Here is a 17,595-nt window from a genome sequence, read left to right as displayed (position 1 = left end):
ATTGTTACCAATGGTAACATCGGCCGGAGAAACAGCAGCCAAAGAAGTGTTAACCTCTTTCCGGTCGTGCCATTCCTTCAAGAGGTTAATGTGTAAAATATGGAATGGTTTGTACCGGCCTGGTATTCTAACCTTGTAATTTACCAGACTCATATGCTCCTCAATAATGGCGGGGCCCTGCCACTTAGCTAAGAATTTGTGTGGGTCAGATGGAACTAGTACCAAAACACGATCACCAGGTTTGAATTCACGGAGCTTACTGCGCCTATCGTAAAGACGCTTCCGAGTTTCCTTTTCTCGTTGTTGATGCTCCACAGCAATAGAGGAAAGCATAGAAATTATGTCTTGCAATGAAATTAGCTGATCTGCAAACTTAGTCCTTGAAATGCTCTCTCGTTTCCTATCCATTCCTCTCGTACAACATCCAGGATGCCTGCCGAATGACAACTCGAACGGACTCAAAGCCAGTGGACGCCGTTGGCGATTCTCGCACCGCGTACAAAACAAAAGGCAGGACAGTGTCCCAGATTGTGGGATCTTTATGAGCGACTTGCTTGATTATCTGTTTCAAAGTTTTGTTAAATCGCTCAGTCAAACCATTCGTTTGTGGATGGTAAACAGTGATACTCAATTTCTTAATAGCAAACCTGTCACACAATTGTCTCATCATGCCAGAAGTAAAAGGTGTGCCTTGATCAGTTAAGATTTCTCTAGGGATACCAATACGAGTAAAAATATCACACAGAGCTTTGGATACAGCCGAGGAGTTGGCCTTTTTCAGGGCAACCACTTCAGGATATCGTGTTGCATAGTCAACCAACACCAGCAAATATTGGTACCCATTCTTAGTCTTAGGTAAAGGGCCTACAATATCTAATCCCACCCGCTGAAAGGGAACTTCTAAAATGGGCATAGGACAAAGGGGAGCCCGAGGAGGCTTATAAGCAGAGACGATCTGGCAGTCTGGACATGAAGTACAAAACCGTTCAACATCTTTTCCCATATTAAGCCAATAAAATCGTTTTGATAACCGCTCTCTGGTTTTGTCAGCACTGAGGTGCCCTCCCAAGATGTGAGAATGTGCCAGATGCAAAACAGTTTCCCTATGTGCTTCACGTACAACCAGATGTTCAATAAATTCCCCCTTTAAATGATCTGAGATCACTCTGAAAAGGCAGCCGTCCTTTTCTATAAAGTGCGGGGTTTTCATGCCCACGGAATCATGCTCTTGGTAGTAAGAGTCATTAGCAGAGCGAGCCTGTTTAAATGCATATTCAAATAAGCTATCAGTATGTTGCAAACGCACAAAATCTGATTGTTCGTTAATGCTCGTTTGTGTTCGGAGGCGCTTGAACTCTGGGAAGATGTAGAAGGACCAGCCCATTCTGGAAAATTGTCGGGGGTGACCTCTGTTTCACTGGAGAGATCGGGTTCAATATCTAAGTTGGGCTTTAGATTTTCTCTGGCCGCTACCAGTTCTTCATCTTGGTTTTCTTCTTCTCCCCCCCACTAAGTTCAATATTGGACTGGACTACTAGTCCCTGACATTTATTAATCAGTTTAGAAAAAGGGCATTTCTCCATCCTATGAGTAATGGCCATGGGCACGAGTCTGAAACAGCAGACCAAACCTTAAAGTGGTGACCCCTATAAGTTAAAGGAAGAAGTAATGTCTGACAATCTTTAACACCACCATGTACACAGCGTATTTTTACAGTCTCACAGTCTCGAAGGCATCGTTCATCAAGACAGTCTCGTCTCACAATACAAAGGTCACTTCCGAAGTCTAACAATGCTGAGATTTCTCTGCCCCCCAATTTCACCGGGATCAACAAGTCATCTTTTCTATCCAAAGAATATGTAATATTTGCGCAACAAACCTCGGCCAGTCCAACTTCCATTGATTGAGCTGGAGACAAGCAACATTCTCTTGCCAAATGGCCGAGTTGATCACACCGGAAACATCTACAGTCGGCTCCGCTTCCGAAATATCCTCTGCGATGTCCACGGTTTCCTCGGCCCGCTGTTGCCGTTTCCTCAGAAATAGGCATCTCTTCTACGACTGGATTCCCCGGGGTCCTACCTGACTCCATTCGATTTTCAGGTCCTGCAGCTTGTAGATGTTGTAGCTGTCGATCAAAGTGAGGAGAATGTCCTGGACATTCGTTCACAGGTTGCGAAGCAGCACCAGATCCACCGCTCTTTCTCCAAGCGGACTGTGAACCCTCCAATCGTCTGGACATAATCGTTAATGATTTAATATCATGGCGCAGAAATTCATCTCGAAGAACTGCAGGTATCCCGGTCATTAGTATATTCAGGACAACTTTTTTCCATCACTTTATGTATCAAATCTTAAATTTGCGCACGGATTGGGTCATCCATGTTTAGTTTCCAGTCTTTAAGTGCATAACTTTTAGCCATTTGAAATAAGTCTTCGGCGGCATCCATCTGTGCAACCACTCCTGGTACCACTTGTCACGCTTGGGTCACAGATTTGCACAGAGACACAGGTGGTTGTAGAAAACAGGAATTTTATTCAAACACTGCAAACAAACATTTGTTTCTTTTTCAAAAGCTTAAACGTGCTCCATGACAAGTCAGAGATGACAGTTCAGCTAGGAGCAGAGAATGTCAGAGAGAGAGAGAGAGATAAAAGCAAACAATCAATTCCAAAACTGACAGGTGCTGCACAAGGCTTTTAAGTTAGCGGAATATCGTGCGAGGCTTGTATTACGCGTTATAGCACAAGTGAGAAGGTAAGGAGCAATGTGAGGGTAGTCTGTGTTTCAGGAGTTGGGGTTTTCCCAGGGGCGTCTGTATCTTCTTGGGGTGCGATCAGCCCTCCAGCTCACAAGGGATTGGACCCTAATTGTGAACGCTGCCATGTAGTACCAGCCTCATTAGGTCATATGCTTTACAAAGGCCATGAATTACTGTGAAATGTTTTGCTTATCTATCAGATAACAATGTATATAATCACTCCAAATTAATTTACATCAGTGTCTGGAGTAACATCTGATGAAATGTCATAACATTCTTCAGTATATTACTTTACTAGCAAAATACTCGCGCTTCGCAGTGGAGAAGTAGTGTGTTAAAGAAGTAATGAAAAAGAAAAGGAAACATTTTAAAAATAACGTAACATAATTGTCAATGTAATTGTTTTGTCACTGTTATGAGTGTTGCTGTCATATATATATATATATATATATATATATATATATATATATATATATATATATATATATATACACACATATCAACATATATATATAAATATACACATATACATACATACATTTACACACATATCTACATATATACATATACACATATATACAGTGGGTACGGAAAGTATTCAGACCCCCTTCAATTTTTCACTCTTTGTTATATTGCAGCCATTTGCTAAAATCATTTAAATTAATTTTTTTCCTCATTAATGTACACACAGCACCCCATATTGACAGACAAAAAAATGAATTTTTGAAATTGTTGCAGATTTATTAAAAAAGAAAAACTGAAATACAAGGTCCTAAGTATTCAGACCCTTTGCTCAGTATTTAGTAGAAGCACCCTTTTGAGCTAATACAGCCATGAGTCTTCTTGGGAAAGATGCAACAAGTTTTTCACACCTGGATTTGGGGATCCTCTGCCATTCCTCCTTGCAGATCCTCTCCAGTTCTGTCAGGTTGAATGGTAAACGTTGGTGGACAGACATTTTTAGGTCTCTCCAGAGATGCTCTGGCTGGGCCATTCAAGAACAGTCACAGAGTTGTTGTGAAGCCACTCCTTCATTATTTTAGCTGTGTGCTTAGGGTCATTGTCTTGTTGGAAGGTAAACCTTCGGTCCAGTGTGAGGTTCTTAGCACTCTGGAGAAGGTTTTTGTCCAGGATATCCCTGTACTTGGCCGCATTCATCTTTCCCTCGATTGCAACCTGTCATCCTGTACCTGCAGCTGAAAAACACCCCCACAGCATGATGCTGCCACCACCATGCTTCACTGTGGGGACTGTATTGGACAATGATGAGCAATGCCTGGTTGTCTCCACACACTGAGGAGAGGCAAGGCACATGACAGCCCGCATAGAGTTTGCTAAAAGACACCTGAAGGACTCTGAGATGGTGAGAAATAAGATTCTCTGGTCTGATGAGACCAAGATAGAACTTTTTGGCCTTAATTCTAAGCGGTATGTGTGGAGACACATACGCATTGATCCCTTCATTGCGGCCACCATATCGCGGTGCTTCACATGCTTAAAAGCCCAACAGCCCTATTGATTTTTGATTGTTTACTTTTCTCTCTCTCTCTCTGACATTCTCTGCTACGCACACTCCTTTGAAGAGGAAGATATGTTTGCATTCTTTTAATTGTGAGAAAGAACTGTCATCTCTGTCTTGTCATGGAGCACAGTTTAAACTTTTGACTAAAGGGTGTTATTTCATGTCTAGAGGGCTCTAATAATGTTAAAAAACGTATTTAGAAGGTCGTAAACAGGTTTTCAATGCTCTAACTGGGAAAATATTAGATTTATAAATAAAGAATCCTACTTCGTGGAAATTCATTTATCTGTCTGGAGCGGATTAACCGCGATAACCAAGAGTTTACTGTATAACTGTGCGGAGAATATTTATACTCAGTGTGGGAGAGTTTCTAAGGGGTTAAAATATATAAAAATAACCATACAAACATGGTTTCTACTTCGCGGATTTTCACCTATCGCAGGGGGTTCTGGAACGCAACCCCCGCGATCGAGGAGGGATTACTGTATATACACACACACATACATACATACACACACATACATATATACATACACACACACACACATATATATAAACATATATATATACATATACACATTATATATATATATATATATATATATATATATATATATATATATATATATACACACACACACACACATACATATATGTTTGTGTGTATATATATATACAGTATATATATATGTGTATTTGTGCGTGTATATATATATATATATATATATATATATATATATATATATAGATATAGAAATAGTTTTACTGTCAAATAATGCAAAGAGTACGTGACACGTGTTTCGCCCTAATTCTGGGCTCATCAGGCATACACACTCACTGCACCCCCTTTTGGGAATTGAACCTCGGACGTCGGCACTAGAGGCGAAGCCTCTTCCGTTACGCCACGGCGTGTGGTTCATTTATTTGACAGTATGTAGATCGGGGTGTGTGTGTGTGTGTGTGTGTGTATGTATATATATATATACACACATACATACATACAGTAGGACCTCGTTTCACGACCATAATTCGTTCCAAAACTCTGGTCATAAACCGATTTGGTTGTGAACCAAAGCAACTTCCCCCATAGGATTGTATGTAAATACAATTAATCCGTTCCAGATCATACACGAACTGTATGTAAATATATATTTTTTAAATTTTTAAGCACAAATATAGTTAATTAAACCATAGAATGCACAGCATAATAGTAAACTAAATGTAAAAACATTGAATAACACTGAGAAAACCTTAAACAACAGAGAAAACTAACACTGCAATTTGTGCTATAGCGCTACCAACCGCCAGCTAAAAGCACTTTTTAAATGAGTTTTAAGCACAGGGAAAAAAATGAACATTTGAAAAAATCCGTAATTTAATAAACCACCAAGAAAAATAACATTGCAACAATGCACGCTACGAACAGATCGCTGGAAACAGAAGTGAAAACAAAATCAAGGCCACTGCATTCTTTAACTGCCTTCCTACCTCAATGCGTCCAGCTCTCTCTGGCGCTGCCTGTGCGTGTGCACGCTGCCTGTGTGTGTGTGTCTGTGTGTCTGTGAGTCACGCTCTCTCTCTCTTGCGCACTCTCTCTCTCTTGCTTGCTGCACAGGAAATGCACAGGGAGAGACTGAACATGCACAAACCGAAAGCGAAACTGGCTTGTTTGTATACCGAGTGTGTGGTCGTGAACCGAGGCAAAAGTTTGGCGAACTTTGCGGTCGTAAACTGAGTTGTACGTGTACCGAGATGTTCGTGAACCGAGGTTCCACTGTGTGTGTGTATATATATATATATATATATATATATATATATATATATATATATAGCAAAATACCTGCGCTTCGCAGCGGAGAAGTAGTGTGTTAAAGAAGTTATGAAAAAGAAAAGGGAACATTTTAAAAATAACGTAACATGATTGTCAATGTAATTATTTTGTGACTGTTATGAATGTTGCTGTCATCAAGGATTTGATTATCATTATTTCTTTCAATCAGGTTCGTATTTGGAGGATGTGTTGTGTTCGTTACATTTCGTGTTTGTCAACCGTTGTAAAGATAACAGGTTTCATTCATCGATTCCTTTCTTACTGCATCAATAAACTGCTCGTCTTCCTCTTTATTTGAGACATCACAAACTGCATGCACTTTTTTTTTTTTTAACACTGTCTTCCTTTAGTTGGATATTGACTTTTTCCACCGTCTGCTTTGTTTCCGCAGTAGCTGCACTTATGAATATGCTTGTATGCGTCATTCGCTTCATATTGTTTTGCTGCCTTATCAATTGTGTAAAGCGTTTTTTGTTCAGCTTTCTGGGAGCTCTTCCTTGTTCTCTGCGTACTGCGTTCACAGTCAGTTCACATGAGCCGCTCGGAGTACATGCATCGGAGGTTCTCAGCTGTGCTTGTGCTATCTCATGTGATGTCCACGACTTTACTTAATGTTAGCTAATACCCGGCACTTAAAAGTTTCTCTCGCAGTTTCGCTGAGTTTGTGCCAAACACCACCCTGACCATCTCATCTTCGTCTGCATAAGCACAGTCCTTCACTTGCGAATATTTAGTGGCAGAGTGTTTCTATTGGTTTGCCGCTGATGGACGGCCTTATATGGGCAGGCACTCAATTACGTGGGAGGCATGACGATGAGGGATGAAACTCCGCCTCACACGGTGACCAAGCTGCAGGCTATGGCCGTTATATACGGTGGTGTGAAAAACTATTTGCCCCCTTCCTGATTTCTTATTCTTTTGCATGTTTGTCACACAAAATGTTTCTGATCATCAAACACATTTAACCATTAGTCAAATATAACACAAGTAAACACAAAATGCAGTTTTAAATGATGGTTTTTATTATTTAGGGAGAAAAAATCCAAACCTACATGCCCTGTGTGAAAAAGTAATTGCCCCCCTTGTTAAAAAATAACCTAACTGTGGTGTATTACACCTGAGTTCAATTTCCGTAGCCACCCCCAGGCCTTATTACTGCCACACCTGTTTCAATCAAGAAATCACTTAAATAGGAGCTGCCTGACACGGAGAAGTAGACCAAAAACACCTCAAAAGCTAGACATCATGCCAAGATCCAAAGAAATTCAGGAACAAATGAGAACAGAAGTAATTGAGATCTATCAGTCTGGTAAAGGTTATAAAGCCATTTCTAAAGCTTTGGGACTCCAGCAAACCACAGTGAGAACCATTATCCACAAATGGCAAAAACATGGAACAGTGGTGAACCTTCCCAGGAGTGGCCGCCGACCAAAATTACCCCAAGAGCGCAGAGACGACTCATCCGAGAGGTCACAAAAGACCCCAGGACAACGTCTAAAGAACTGCAGGCCTCACTAGCCTCAATTACGGTCAGTGTTCACGACTCCACCATAAGAAAGAGACTGGGCAAAAAACGGCCTGCGTGGCAAATTTCCAAGACGCAAACCACTGTTAAGCAAAAAGAACATTAGGGCTCGTCTCAATTTTGCTAAGAAACATCTCAATGATTGCCAAGACTTTTGGGAAAATACCTTGTGGACTGATGAGACAAAAGTTGATTTTTTTTTCTCCCTAAACAATAAAAAACATCATTTAAAAACTGTATTTTGTGTTTACTTGTGTTATATTTGACTTATGGTTAAATGTGTTTGATGATCAGAAACATTTTGTGTGACAAACATGTAAAAGAATAAGAAATCAGGAAGGGAGCAAATAGTTTTTCACACCACTGTATGTACATAAGTAGGTTCCAGTTATGACCATTACGCATAGAATTTCGAAATGAAGCCTGCCTAACTTTTGTAAGTAAGCTGTAAGGAATGAGCCTGCCAAATTTCAGCCTTCTACCTACACGGGAGGTTGGAGAATTAGTGATGAGTGAGTCAGTCAGTCAGTCAGTGAGGGCTTTGCCTTTTATTAGTATAGATTAGCAGGTCAGCTAATCTTGTTCAACTGGAAAAATCTTCATGCATCCTTTATAACTCAGTGTGAAAAAAATATCTTATTACCTAAACTAGGACAAAAAAACTTTACATGGAACTGTACAGAGCTTCTTTAGAATCTGTCAAAAATTACCTAATTTTATTTTAAAAGAACACTTTTAGATTCCTGACAACATTTCTGTTTTAGCTTTTGTTGATTACAATATAATGGGCGTTTCTTTATTAATTAGCTCTCTACACTGAATAAAAATAGTTTAGGAAAAATGAATTTTAACTCTTTCTGTGATATACTGTATTTTTAGTTGGACAGAATTTTTAATTCTTTGTTAATATATCATTGAATGTTTGATAGATATTGTATTGTAACTCTTTCTGTAATACCCAAAAGTTTTTTACATCCAGATGTATGTATCAACTGACAAAGTGCACATCTCAGATGTCAAAGAGGCAGCTTACTGTTTTACAAGTCATACATGTCTGTACCCCTCCACAACCTCAACCTGTTGGCCAAGCTGAGAATCCCTAGGCACCCGAGCTGCAGCAATGATCAAAAGGCAGGGGCTTACCGTGGATGATACAGCAGATCATCTTAATACACACTGGCACACAATAAAACTATCAGCCAGATTGTGGTTACTGGTTAAATTCAGAGTACCCAGAGGAAACTTTAAGTAATTGGTGATTAACAGTCATCCAGGCTGCAAAATGAATTGTAATACAGTGGAACCTCAGTTTGCGAGTAACTTGGTTTACGAGCTAAATTTTTTAATAAGTTTTGGCTTGATAAACGAGCAATGTCTTGCAATACGAGTAGTATGGATACACTTTGTCTGCTGAATGTCATGTGATCACAACTGAGCTGATGCTTCTTCTCTCTCTCGCTCCCGTGCGTCTCTCTCTCTCTCTCCTTATCTTACTCGCCCTGCATGTCTCTCTCTCTCTCTCTCTCTCTCTCTCTCTTCTCTTGAGGGCAATTGTCTCCTATTCTCCGTCTGAGTCTGCGTGCCTCACTCATATAGTCAACATCCGTACGAGCGTATACTGTTCACTACAGCATTGTGACTGTGTGTGTGTGTGTGAAGTGCGAGTCCCCGTCTTGTGCCCCAAAACACAAAGCTGAGTCTCAGTACTTTAATAACACCAGCTTTATTCAGCTTGAAACAGAAACAGCGCGGTTATTTATTGTAGCGGAATCTTTATAATGTTCCTTGTATCATCCATCGACGGCAGGCGCTTATAGCATTTCCGCGATCTTTTTGGATACGCTTATACGGCGAACTGCTACAGCGCTGGGAGACTGCCATTGCTTTGGGACACTCTTCGCGTGTTGTCCAGTTAGGTGGAATCCCACAAGAGTTTAGAAACTCACTCACACCAGCCATGATTCTTTTTAAAGGTAAAGTGCAGGTTAATTTGTTTCATGTATTTTTAATATGTACTGTACTTTGTATTAATCATTTTTATATGAATAATTTTGGGTTATGGAACGAATCATCTGAGTTTCCATTATTTCTTACGGGGAAATTCACTTTGATATACGAGTGCTTTGGACTGCGAGCACGTTTCCGGAACGAATTATGCTCGCAAACCGAGGTTCCTCTGTACTATCAGAATTCACAAGCATAAAAATAATTAGGGAAATAAATTGAGAAGAATTTGTGGATGATGGGATGTGGTTTGGGATGCATGCATACTGGCACACAGGAAGCAAATTTGGAAGTTGTGTCTGGCGTTACAGCAGGTCTTGTTTATTATTGGACTATAAACTTGAATATCTAGTCAGGAAGCAACAGTAAATAAGAATGAGTGCAAAACGGGTAGTGCTTGGATTTGAATGTCTTATAGAGTAAAATGTAAGTAAAAAGATCCTTAATTTAAAGTAAAATTAAAATAAAATCAAGGGCAAAGGTAATTTAATAGATAGCTAGTGGCTACTGAAAGAGGCTAAAGAGCAAATACCACTATTGTTGATTTCAGGTCAACAAGCTAACAATGGGGAAGGAATAAAAATAATATTTAGCATTATTATTTTCATACACTCTCACTTCCACAGGAACAATTCATCACATTCTGCCCTGAGATAAATATAAAAACAAGAATGACCTAAACACAGAATGTCAAGTATTAGTTTTCTTATATTTTATTATATGTCAGAGTAAAAGATGCTAAGATTTGCACTGGGTGTGACGAGGATGGATAGGATTAGAAATGAGTACATTAGAGGGTCAGCTCAAGTTGGACGGTTGGGAGACAAAGTCAGAGAGGCGAGATTGCATTGGTTTGGACATGAGCAGAGGAGAGATGCTGGGTATATTGGGAGAAGGATGCTAAGGATAGAGCTGCCAGGGAATAGGAAAAGAGGAAAGCCTAAGTGAAGGTTTATGGATGTGGTGAGAGAGGACATGCAGGTGATGGGTGTAACAGAACAAGATGCAGAGGACAGAAAGATATGGAAGATGATCCACTGTGGTAAACCCTAACGGGAGCACCCAAAAGAAGAAGATATTTTATTATATATGAGTGGTTAATTTCTGAACTTCTCCCAGTGGCATTCTGGGAATGGGCACTTTTGTAGCAGAAGGTTTGATTCACTGCCAGTGTAGCAGAGAAGTGGATTTCACTTAGGTAGTTGAAATGGCTCCATTTCAACCAAAATGTCAACGCCCACCCCACATAATTTCAGAGGCCCCCTTTCCCTAAAGATCCAGCCTATTGCGTTGCTCCAATAAGCCATATATTGTAATGCATTATTACTCCTTAAAGTGTAGTTGTTAAATCTGCCATTAACACTGATAATAATAGTGCATATTAGGATACAAACAAATTGACAAATTAAAGCCGATATGAAGGATTTTGTCTCAGCTAAGCCTGGGAGTTGAAGCAGAACAGTTAAAAATAGTGTATGGTTTCTTTGACACTTTTTGCACAGATGAAGACAAAATAATTTATGTAAAAATGTCTCTTTAACTGCAAAATAAAAATGTATTTTATATGTGTTATTTACTGCATAGCAAATTATAATGGAAGATTTTTAGCTGTAATTTATGCTTTTCTAAACATTCTGTGTGACTTCTCTCTTTTTTTTTTTTACTGATCCTACATCCAGGGGTAAAAGTCCACTGATGACGGAACTTGCAGTAATGAAAAGGAAATTAGTCAAAAGTATAGGACCCACTACAATGGGTATTCAGCTGTCACATTACAGGGTGTTTTATTTCAATCAATCACACTGTCATACTCTCTTCAGCAATTTTTATATTCTCAGAATACACAAAGTGCTTATACTTGAAATTTAGAAATCTAATATTTTTCTTTTTTTTATGTATTATTTTAGTCAATGATGTGTTATAGCTAGAGAGTGACAAATACACAGACAGAGCAAAACTGACAACTATAGTATACATATGGGCAATCCATTTATTTTGTCAATTAAGTATTGTAAGTTACAGGATCACAAAATCTTATTAAAAGGTCTGAAACAATTTGTCTAGATTTCAGTCATTCCCTCACCAAAGGCTGAAATTTTAATAATGATGGGTAGACAATTGATGTTCCCACTGTGTGCATGTATACAACAGAAACAGCCATCATTAGTTGTGTTGATAGGTATTGTTTGTTTTTAATGCATCACTGTTTCCCTGTACAATTTTGGTTATTTTATGTAACCAAATTATTTTTTATTCCAAGAATATAAAATGTACAACACTAAACACAGTTAACCAAACAGATAAAAATACTATATGGTAGAAATTCCCAAGAATTCATTGGCTTGCAATTTGCATAATTTGTTCCTTTAATTACTTGCTTTCCTATAAAGCACCTGCAGATGCAGCACAGCAATTCAAACAAAACAGCATTCAACCCACATAAAATAACACTCTACAATTAGCTAGAGATCAAACAGGAAATATTCAACCACCCATACAACGTACTCACCCTTCCCAGCATGCCCTGCAAAATTCATGTCCACACGGCATGTCCACTGGGTCTTCAAACACTGAAATGCTGCACATGCAAATGCCACACTGCAGAAACATGAAACTTTTTCTTTATTTCTTCAAAACAATTGTAAACACACTGGAATAGCTACTTATTTCCTGTTATTTAAACAAGTGTATTATGAAAATAAATGATCATACTGTAAAATAAATTGCACCCAAAATTTTATGTGTTTGTGTGTGTATACTGTATGACATATATATATATATATATATATATATATATATATATATATATATATACTGTATGTGTATAGGTCTGGAAGTCTGGAAATATGAAATCAAAAATAACAACTTTGTGTAAGTAAAGTACCCTCCTGTAGTTATTCCAGATAAATTCATCATTAAGGCATATTTGGGAAGAAGTGTTAGGTCTTACCAGAGGCATGTCTTCATCACCAGGGGACAAGCTGATTTCATCAGGTGATGTGACAGAGGAACGGGTGGTACGAGGTGTCCTAGGAGAGGGAAGGGTGTCCCAGGCATTATACCCACTTGGAGGAGGAGTAGGCATCTGAACGCCTGAACGCTGGCAGCAGTCTTCAGCATTGGACATCCAGGCTTCAAGTAATTTTTCCCTGTCCCAGTCTGGAATTAAAGAAAACACAGCATAAAGTAGGCCTCTTCTTCCCACTCTTCTAACCTGTTTAATAATGATAAGAATACTAATAATCATAAAATCCAAAATGAACATATTTCCAAGAAACCAGGTTTTACAACTCAGCTATAATTGCATGCAATTGTACATTCAGGAATAGATACAGTGGAACCTCGGGTCACGACCGTAATTCGTTCCAAAACTCTGGTCGTAACCCGATTTGGTTGTGACCCGAAGTAATTTCCTCCAAAGGATTGTATGTAATGTGGTGGATTGCCGGCATTTTACTCCGGCCCTCACCCCCTGGCCGCTAGAAGGAGCTCTCCCAAGAGCATATAATGGCCCCGAATTCCAGCAGGGCCTCATGGACTATGTAGTTTTTATACATAGCCCTGCTGGATACCTTGGGGGCCACTGGGAGTCGCTGTCGGGAGGCCAATGGACTCATTTGAGCACCATGACCCGGAAGTTCGTCACAGGAAGAGCGACGGGCTTCCGGGGTGAAGAAAAGTACTGCTTACCCTGACCCGGAAGGAATAAGGACTTGTGGAACTGTTGGGCAGAAAGACTTCCGGGTCAGGAGGAATAAAAGGACTGTGGGAGCTCCCAGACGGCGAGCTGAGTTGGGAGGCAGGGGGCTAAGCGTCTGGGAGTGGAGGATTGGTTTATTTATTATTGTGGTTATTGTGATTTATTGAGTATTGTGGAGAGGAGGGTGCTTTGTGCACTTTATTATTATAATAAATAACTATTTGGACTTTTATCTGGTGTCTGACGTGTGGTCTGAGGGTACAAGGGTGCGAGAAAAACCCTAATCTGTCACAGTAAATACAATGAATCTGTTCCAGACCGTACGAACTGTATGTAAATATATTTTTTTAAAGATTTTTACGCACAAAAATAGTTAATTATACCATAGAATGCACAGCGTAATAGTAAACGAAAGGTAAAAACATTGAATAACACTGAGAAAACCTTGAACAGAGAAAAGTAACATTGCAAGAATTCACAATATAGCCTTATGAAACGCACGCTGTAAACACCTTTTTTTAATGAGTTTTAAGCACTGGGAAAAACATGAACATCTGAAAAATACATAATTTAATAAACAACCAAGAAAAGTAACATTGCAACATGGCAAAATACAAACCAATCGCTGTAAACAGAAGTGAAGTGGAGGTTAAAATCCAATAGAAAAAAGTCTTCAATAAATACAACGAGGTTAAAACAATGCTCAAATCAATCTCTTTAAAAACAAGTCTGGTGCATTCTTTAACTGCCTTCACTGCCAGCACTGTCTCTCTCTCGCTCACTATCTTGCGCTATCGCTCGCTCGATGCACAGGGAATGCACAGGGAGAGACTGAACACGTGCGGAAATCCTCAATGTTTTCCAAGCCAGTAGGGAAACTGGCTTGTTCGTCACCCGAGTGTGTGGTAGTGAACAGATGCAAAAGTTTGTCGAACTTTTTGGTCGTAACCCGATTTATACGTGGTCTGAGACGTTCGTGACCTGAGGTTCTACTGTACATGCTATTTCTAGATTCTAATGTAAATATTGACATTTTAAACTTGAACTCTCAATTCAATTATTCAGTCAAATGTGTAAATAGTAACATGAACTGCTTTTCAGTTTTAGAAGACAATTTGTGAACCTAGCATAGTCAACTGCTGCTATTCTTGGAATAAAAAGTAGCAAAACAATTAAGATCACTTTGCTCAATAACTGGATAGATACGTTATTGCTATGTCATCATTGTTCTTCTCTCCAATATTGGAAAAATATTATTAATTTTTACTTCTTGATTATTTACTGTGAAGTATTCAGAGATTACAAACAATCAATTATGAACAAATAAACCTTCTTTTCCTAAGGACGATGAGAATAAATTAAAAATACAAATATATAAAGTTAAGGAGACTTGTATAAGTAAATGATATTGCTTAAAATATTTGAGTAGTTCATGTCAAAAATATCAGTGGTGCTCCTGGATTTTTATTTGAAATTATGATGTCCAATGCTTTAGGCAAGTGGATCATGTAACAGAGTGCCTTGCTGTCAGGCCAGTGCAGCAGTACTGGAAAATTGGATGGATGGATGGATGGATAGATAGATATGAACAACACAGTGATAGATAGATAGAAGTTGTTCCCCAGGAGTAAATTTGGCTTTTTACAGAAGCTCTTTAAATGTATAAATAGATTGAATACATAAATACATAAACAAACAAACAAACAAACACTCTTACTATAAATACTATACTATATATATTAAAAATACATATATACTGTATGTACACACATACATTATATATATATATATATATATATATATATATATATATATATATATATATATACATATACACATACACTAGCAAAATACCAGCACTTCTCAGCGGTGAAGTACTGCATTCAAATTTTTATTAAGAAGAAAATTAAACCTTTTTAAACTGTGGGACAATATGCCAATAATTATTTGTTAAGGATCTCTTTGTATACCATGTTGTCAGTTCGGCCCTCCGGTTGTAACATGACCAAGCTGTGTGCTGAGCTTACTCTTGAGCATGTAACTTACAGTTGGCCATGTGAACAGTAATCTTGTCTCAAATCTCACAGCTTGGATTGCTGCTGTCATAATCGGTTTGAGTTTCATGGTTTGTTTCAGTTACGACAGTATTTGCAGGATTTGTTGTGTTGAAGTGACATTTGGCATCTGTCAAGCGTTGTAAGCACACAACCGGTTTCATCGATAAAATCACATCCAGCTTTTGAGAGTTTAAACATTCATAAACATCAAAGTGTCCACTACTGAAATCGTCACCTGTGAATCTAAGATGTTTAAGAGGCATTGGCGGCTGTCGAAAGGTGTAAAATACTTGGCCATTTCGGTACACTTGAAAGCGACAACCGAACAATTCAGCGGCAGCCATCAACTCACATGCAGAACCATAGGTGAAGGGCTTAAGCATTTCACTCTTCTAGTGCTCCTGTGTAGTATAATTATCTCCTGTACCGTCATCAGTCCACACCTTGAACCTGTCCCAGTCATTCAATACATAAGACAGAATGTTCCTCCTGATATCAAGAGTGAGCCTGATATGGCCGTGTAATATGTAACAAAGAGAATGGAAAAGGTAGGTGGTATCTCCGGGCATGGAAACCACTCGGTAAGTGACAGTTCTTTGATCGATAGAATTTCTTGAAGATGGGCCCATAAGTAACAAAGACTGTTGAAAAGTTCAATATGGCGGCCGACAGTGGCATCATACTACCGAAATAAGTACGTACATTGGTTTCAGTTAGTGGAGGGAAGCCGCCTACCAAATTTCGAGAAGATGGGGCCATAAATAAGAAAGTTCAACATGGCGGACGTTGGTGACCGTTATGATCATTACGCGTAGAATTTCGAAATGAAACCAGCTTAACTTTTGTAAGTAAGCTGTAAGGAATGAGCCTTGCAAATTTCAGCCTTCTACCTATATGGGAAGTTGGAGAATTAGTGATGTTGGAAAATTCAATATGGCGGCCGACAGTGGTGTCATACCACCGAAATAAGCACGCATTGGTTTCGTTAGCTAAGGGAAGCCACCTACCAAATTTCGTGAAGATGGGGCCGTAAATAAGAAAGTTCAACATGGCGGACGTTGTCGACCGTTATGACCGTTACGCGTATAATTTCGAAATGAAACCTGCTTAACTTTTTTAAGTAAGCTGTAAGGAATGCGCCTGCCAAATTTCAGCCTTCTACCTACACGGGCAGTTGGAGAATTAGTGACGTTTGGAAAATTCAATATGGCGGCCGACAATGGCATCATACCACCGAAATAAGTACGTATATCGGTTTTGGTTAGCGCACGGAAGCCGCCTACCAAATTTCGTGAAGATGGGGCCATGAATAAGAAAGTTCAATATGGCGGACGTTGTTGACCGTTACGTGTAGAATTTCGAAATGAAACCTGCTTAACTTTTTTAAGTAAGCTGTAAGGAATGGGCCTGCCAAATTTCAGCCTTCTACCTACACGGGCAGTTGGAGAATTAGTGACGTGTGGAAAATTCAATATGGCGGCCGATAATGGCGTCATACCACTGAAATAAGTACTTACATCGGTTTTGGTTAGCGCAGGGAAGCCGCCTACCAAATTTCGTGAAGATGGGGCCATAAATAAGAAAGTTCAACATGGCGGACGTTGTCGACGTTATGACCGTTACGTAGAATTTCAAATGAAACCTGCTTAACTTTTGTAAGTAAGCTGTAAGGAATGAGCCTGCCAAATTTCAGCCTTCTACCTACACGGGAACTTGGAGAATTAGTGATAAGTGAGTGAGTGAGTGAGACAGTGAGGACTTTTTTCAAAACATGGCAGGATCTAATCAGTAATATTTTGAAATGAGTTTATAAAGCACAGAGAATTTGTTGATTTAGGTATTTTTACAAGCCTTAAATTTTACACCGTTTGGCTTGCTCTCTCTGTCAAGGGTGGGGATTGATCTGTTCTTAGCATAATTCTTTTTTTTTGTAAAAACTTGATTGCTATGTATTGATTGTAATAAAATTAATAAAAAAAAAAAAAAAAAGAATTAGTGATAAGTGAGTCAGTCAGTGAGGGCTTTGCCTTTTATTAGTATAGATATATATAAATATATATATATATATATATATATATATATATATATATATATATATATATACATATATACATACAGTCACACACACACATAGGGAGCCGCTTAAAGACCCAATTAGCAATGTAGCATACCATTCCACATAAAGAGCGAAGCA

The 17,595-nt window shown here is 38.9% G+C and overlaps 1 protein-coding gene across 8 annotated transcripts in view; it reads right to left on the bottom strand.

Moving 5' to 3' along the window:
* Window positions 1-17,595, bottom strand: part of LOC120515645 (ankyrin repeat and IBR domain-containing protein 1-like) — a 445,503-nt gene that overhangs the window by 101,524 nt on the left and 326,384 nt on the right. For all 8 annotated transcript variants that reach the window (XM_039736854.1, XM_039736855.1, XM_039736857.1 and 5 more), the window contains 2 exons: window positions 12,595-12,803; window positions 12,154-12,242 (listed from right to left, as the gene is read on the bottom strand). In XM_039736854.1, coding sequence (XP_039592788.1) covers window positions 12,154-12,242; window positions 12,595-12,803 — 298 coding nt within the window. The remainder of the gene's footprint in view (window positions 1-12,153; window positions 12,243-12,594; window positions 12,804-17,595) is intronic.

The sequence above is a fragment of the Polypterus senegalus genome, chromosome 15, assembly GCF_016835505.1.
Source record: "Polypterus senegalus isolate Bchr_013 chromosome 15, ASM1683550v1, whole genome shotgun sequence".
Classification (NCBI taxonomy): domain Eukaryota; kingdom Metazoa; phylum Chordata; class Cladistia; order Polypteriformes; family Polypteridae; genus Polypterus; species Polypterus senegalus.
Note: the sequence above shows the minus strand (reverse complement) of the source record. Positions and strands in the feature narration are given on the sequence as shown.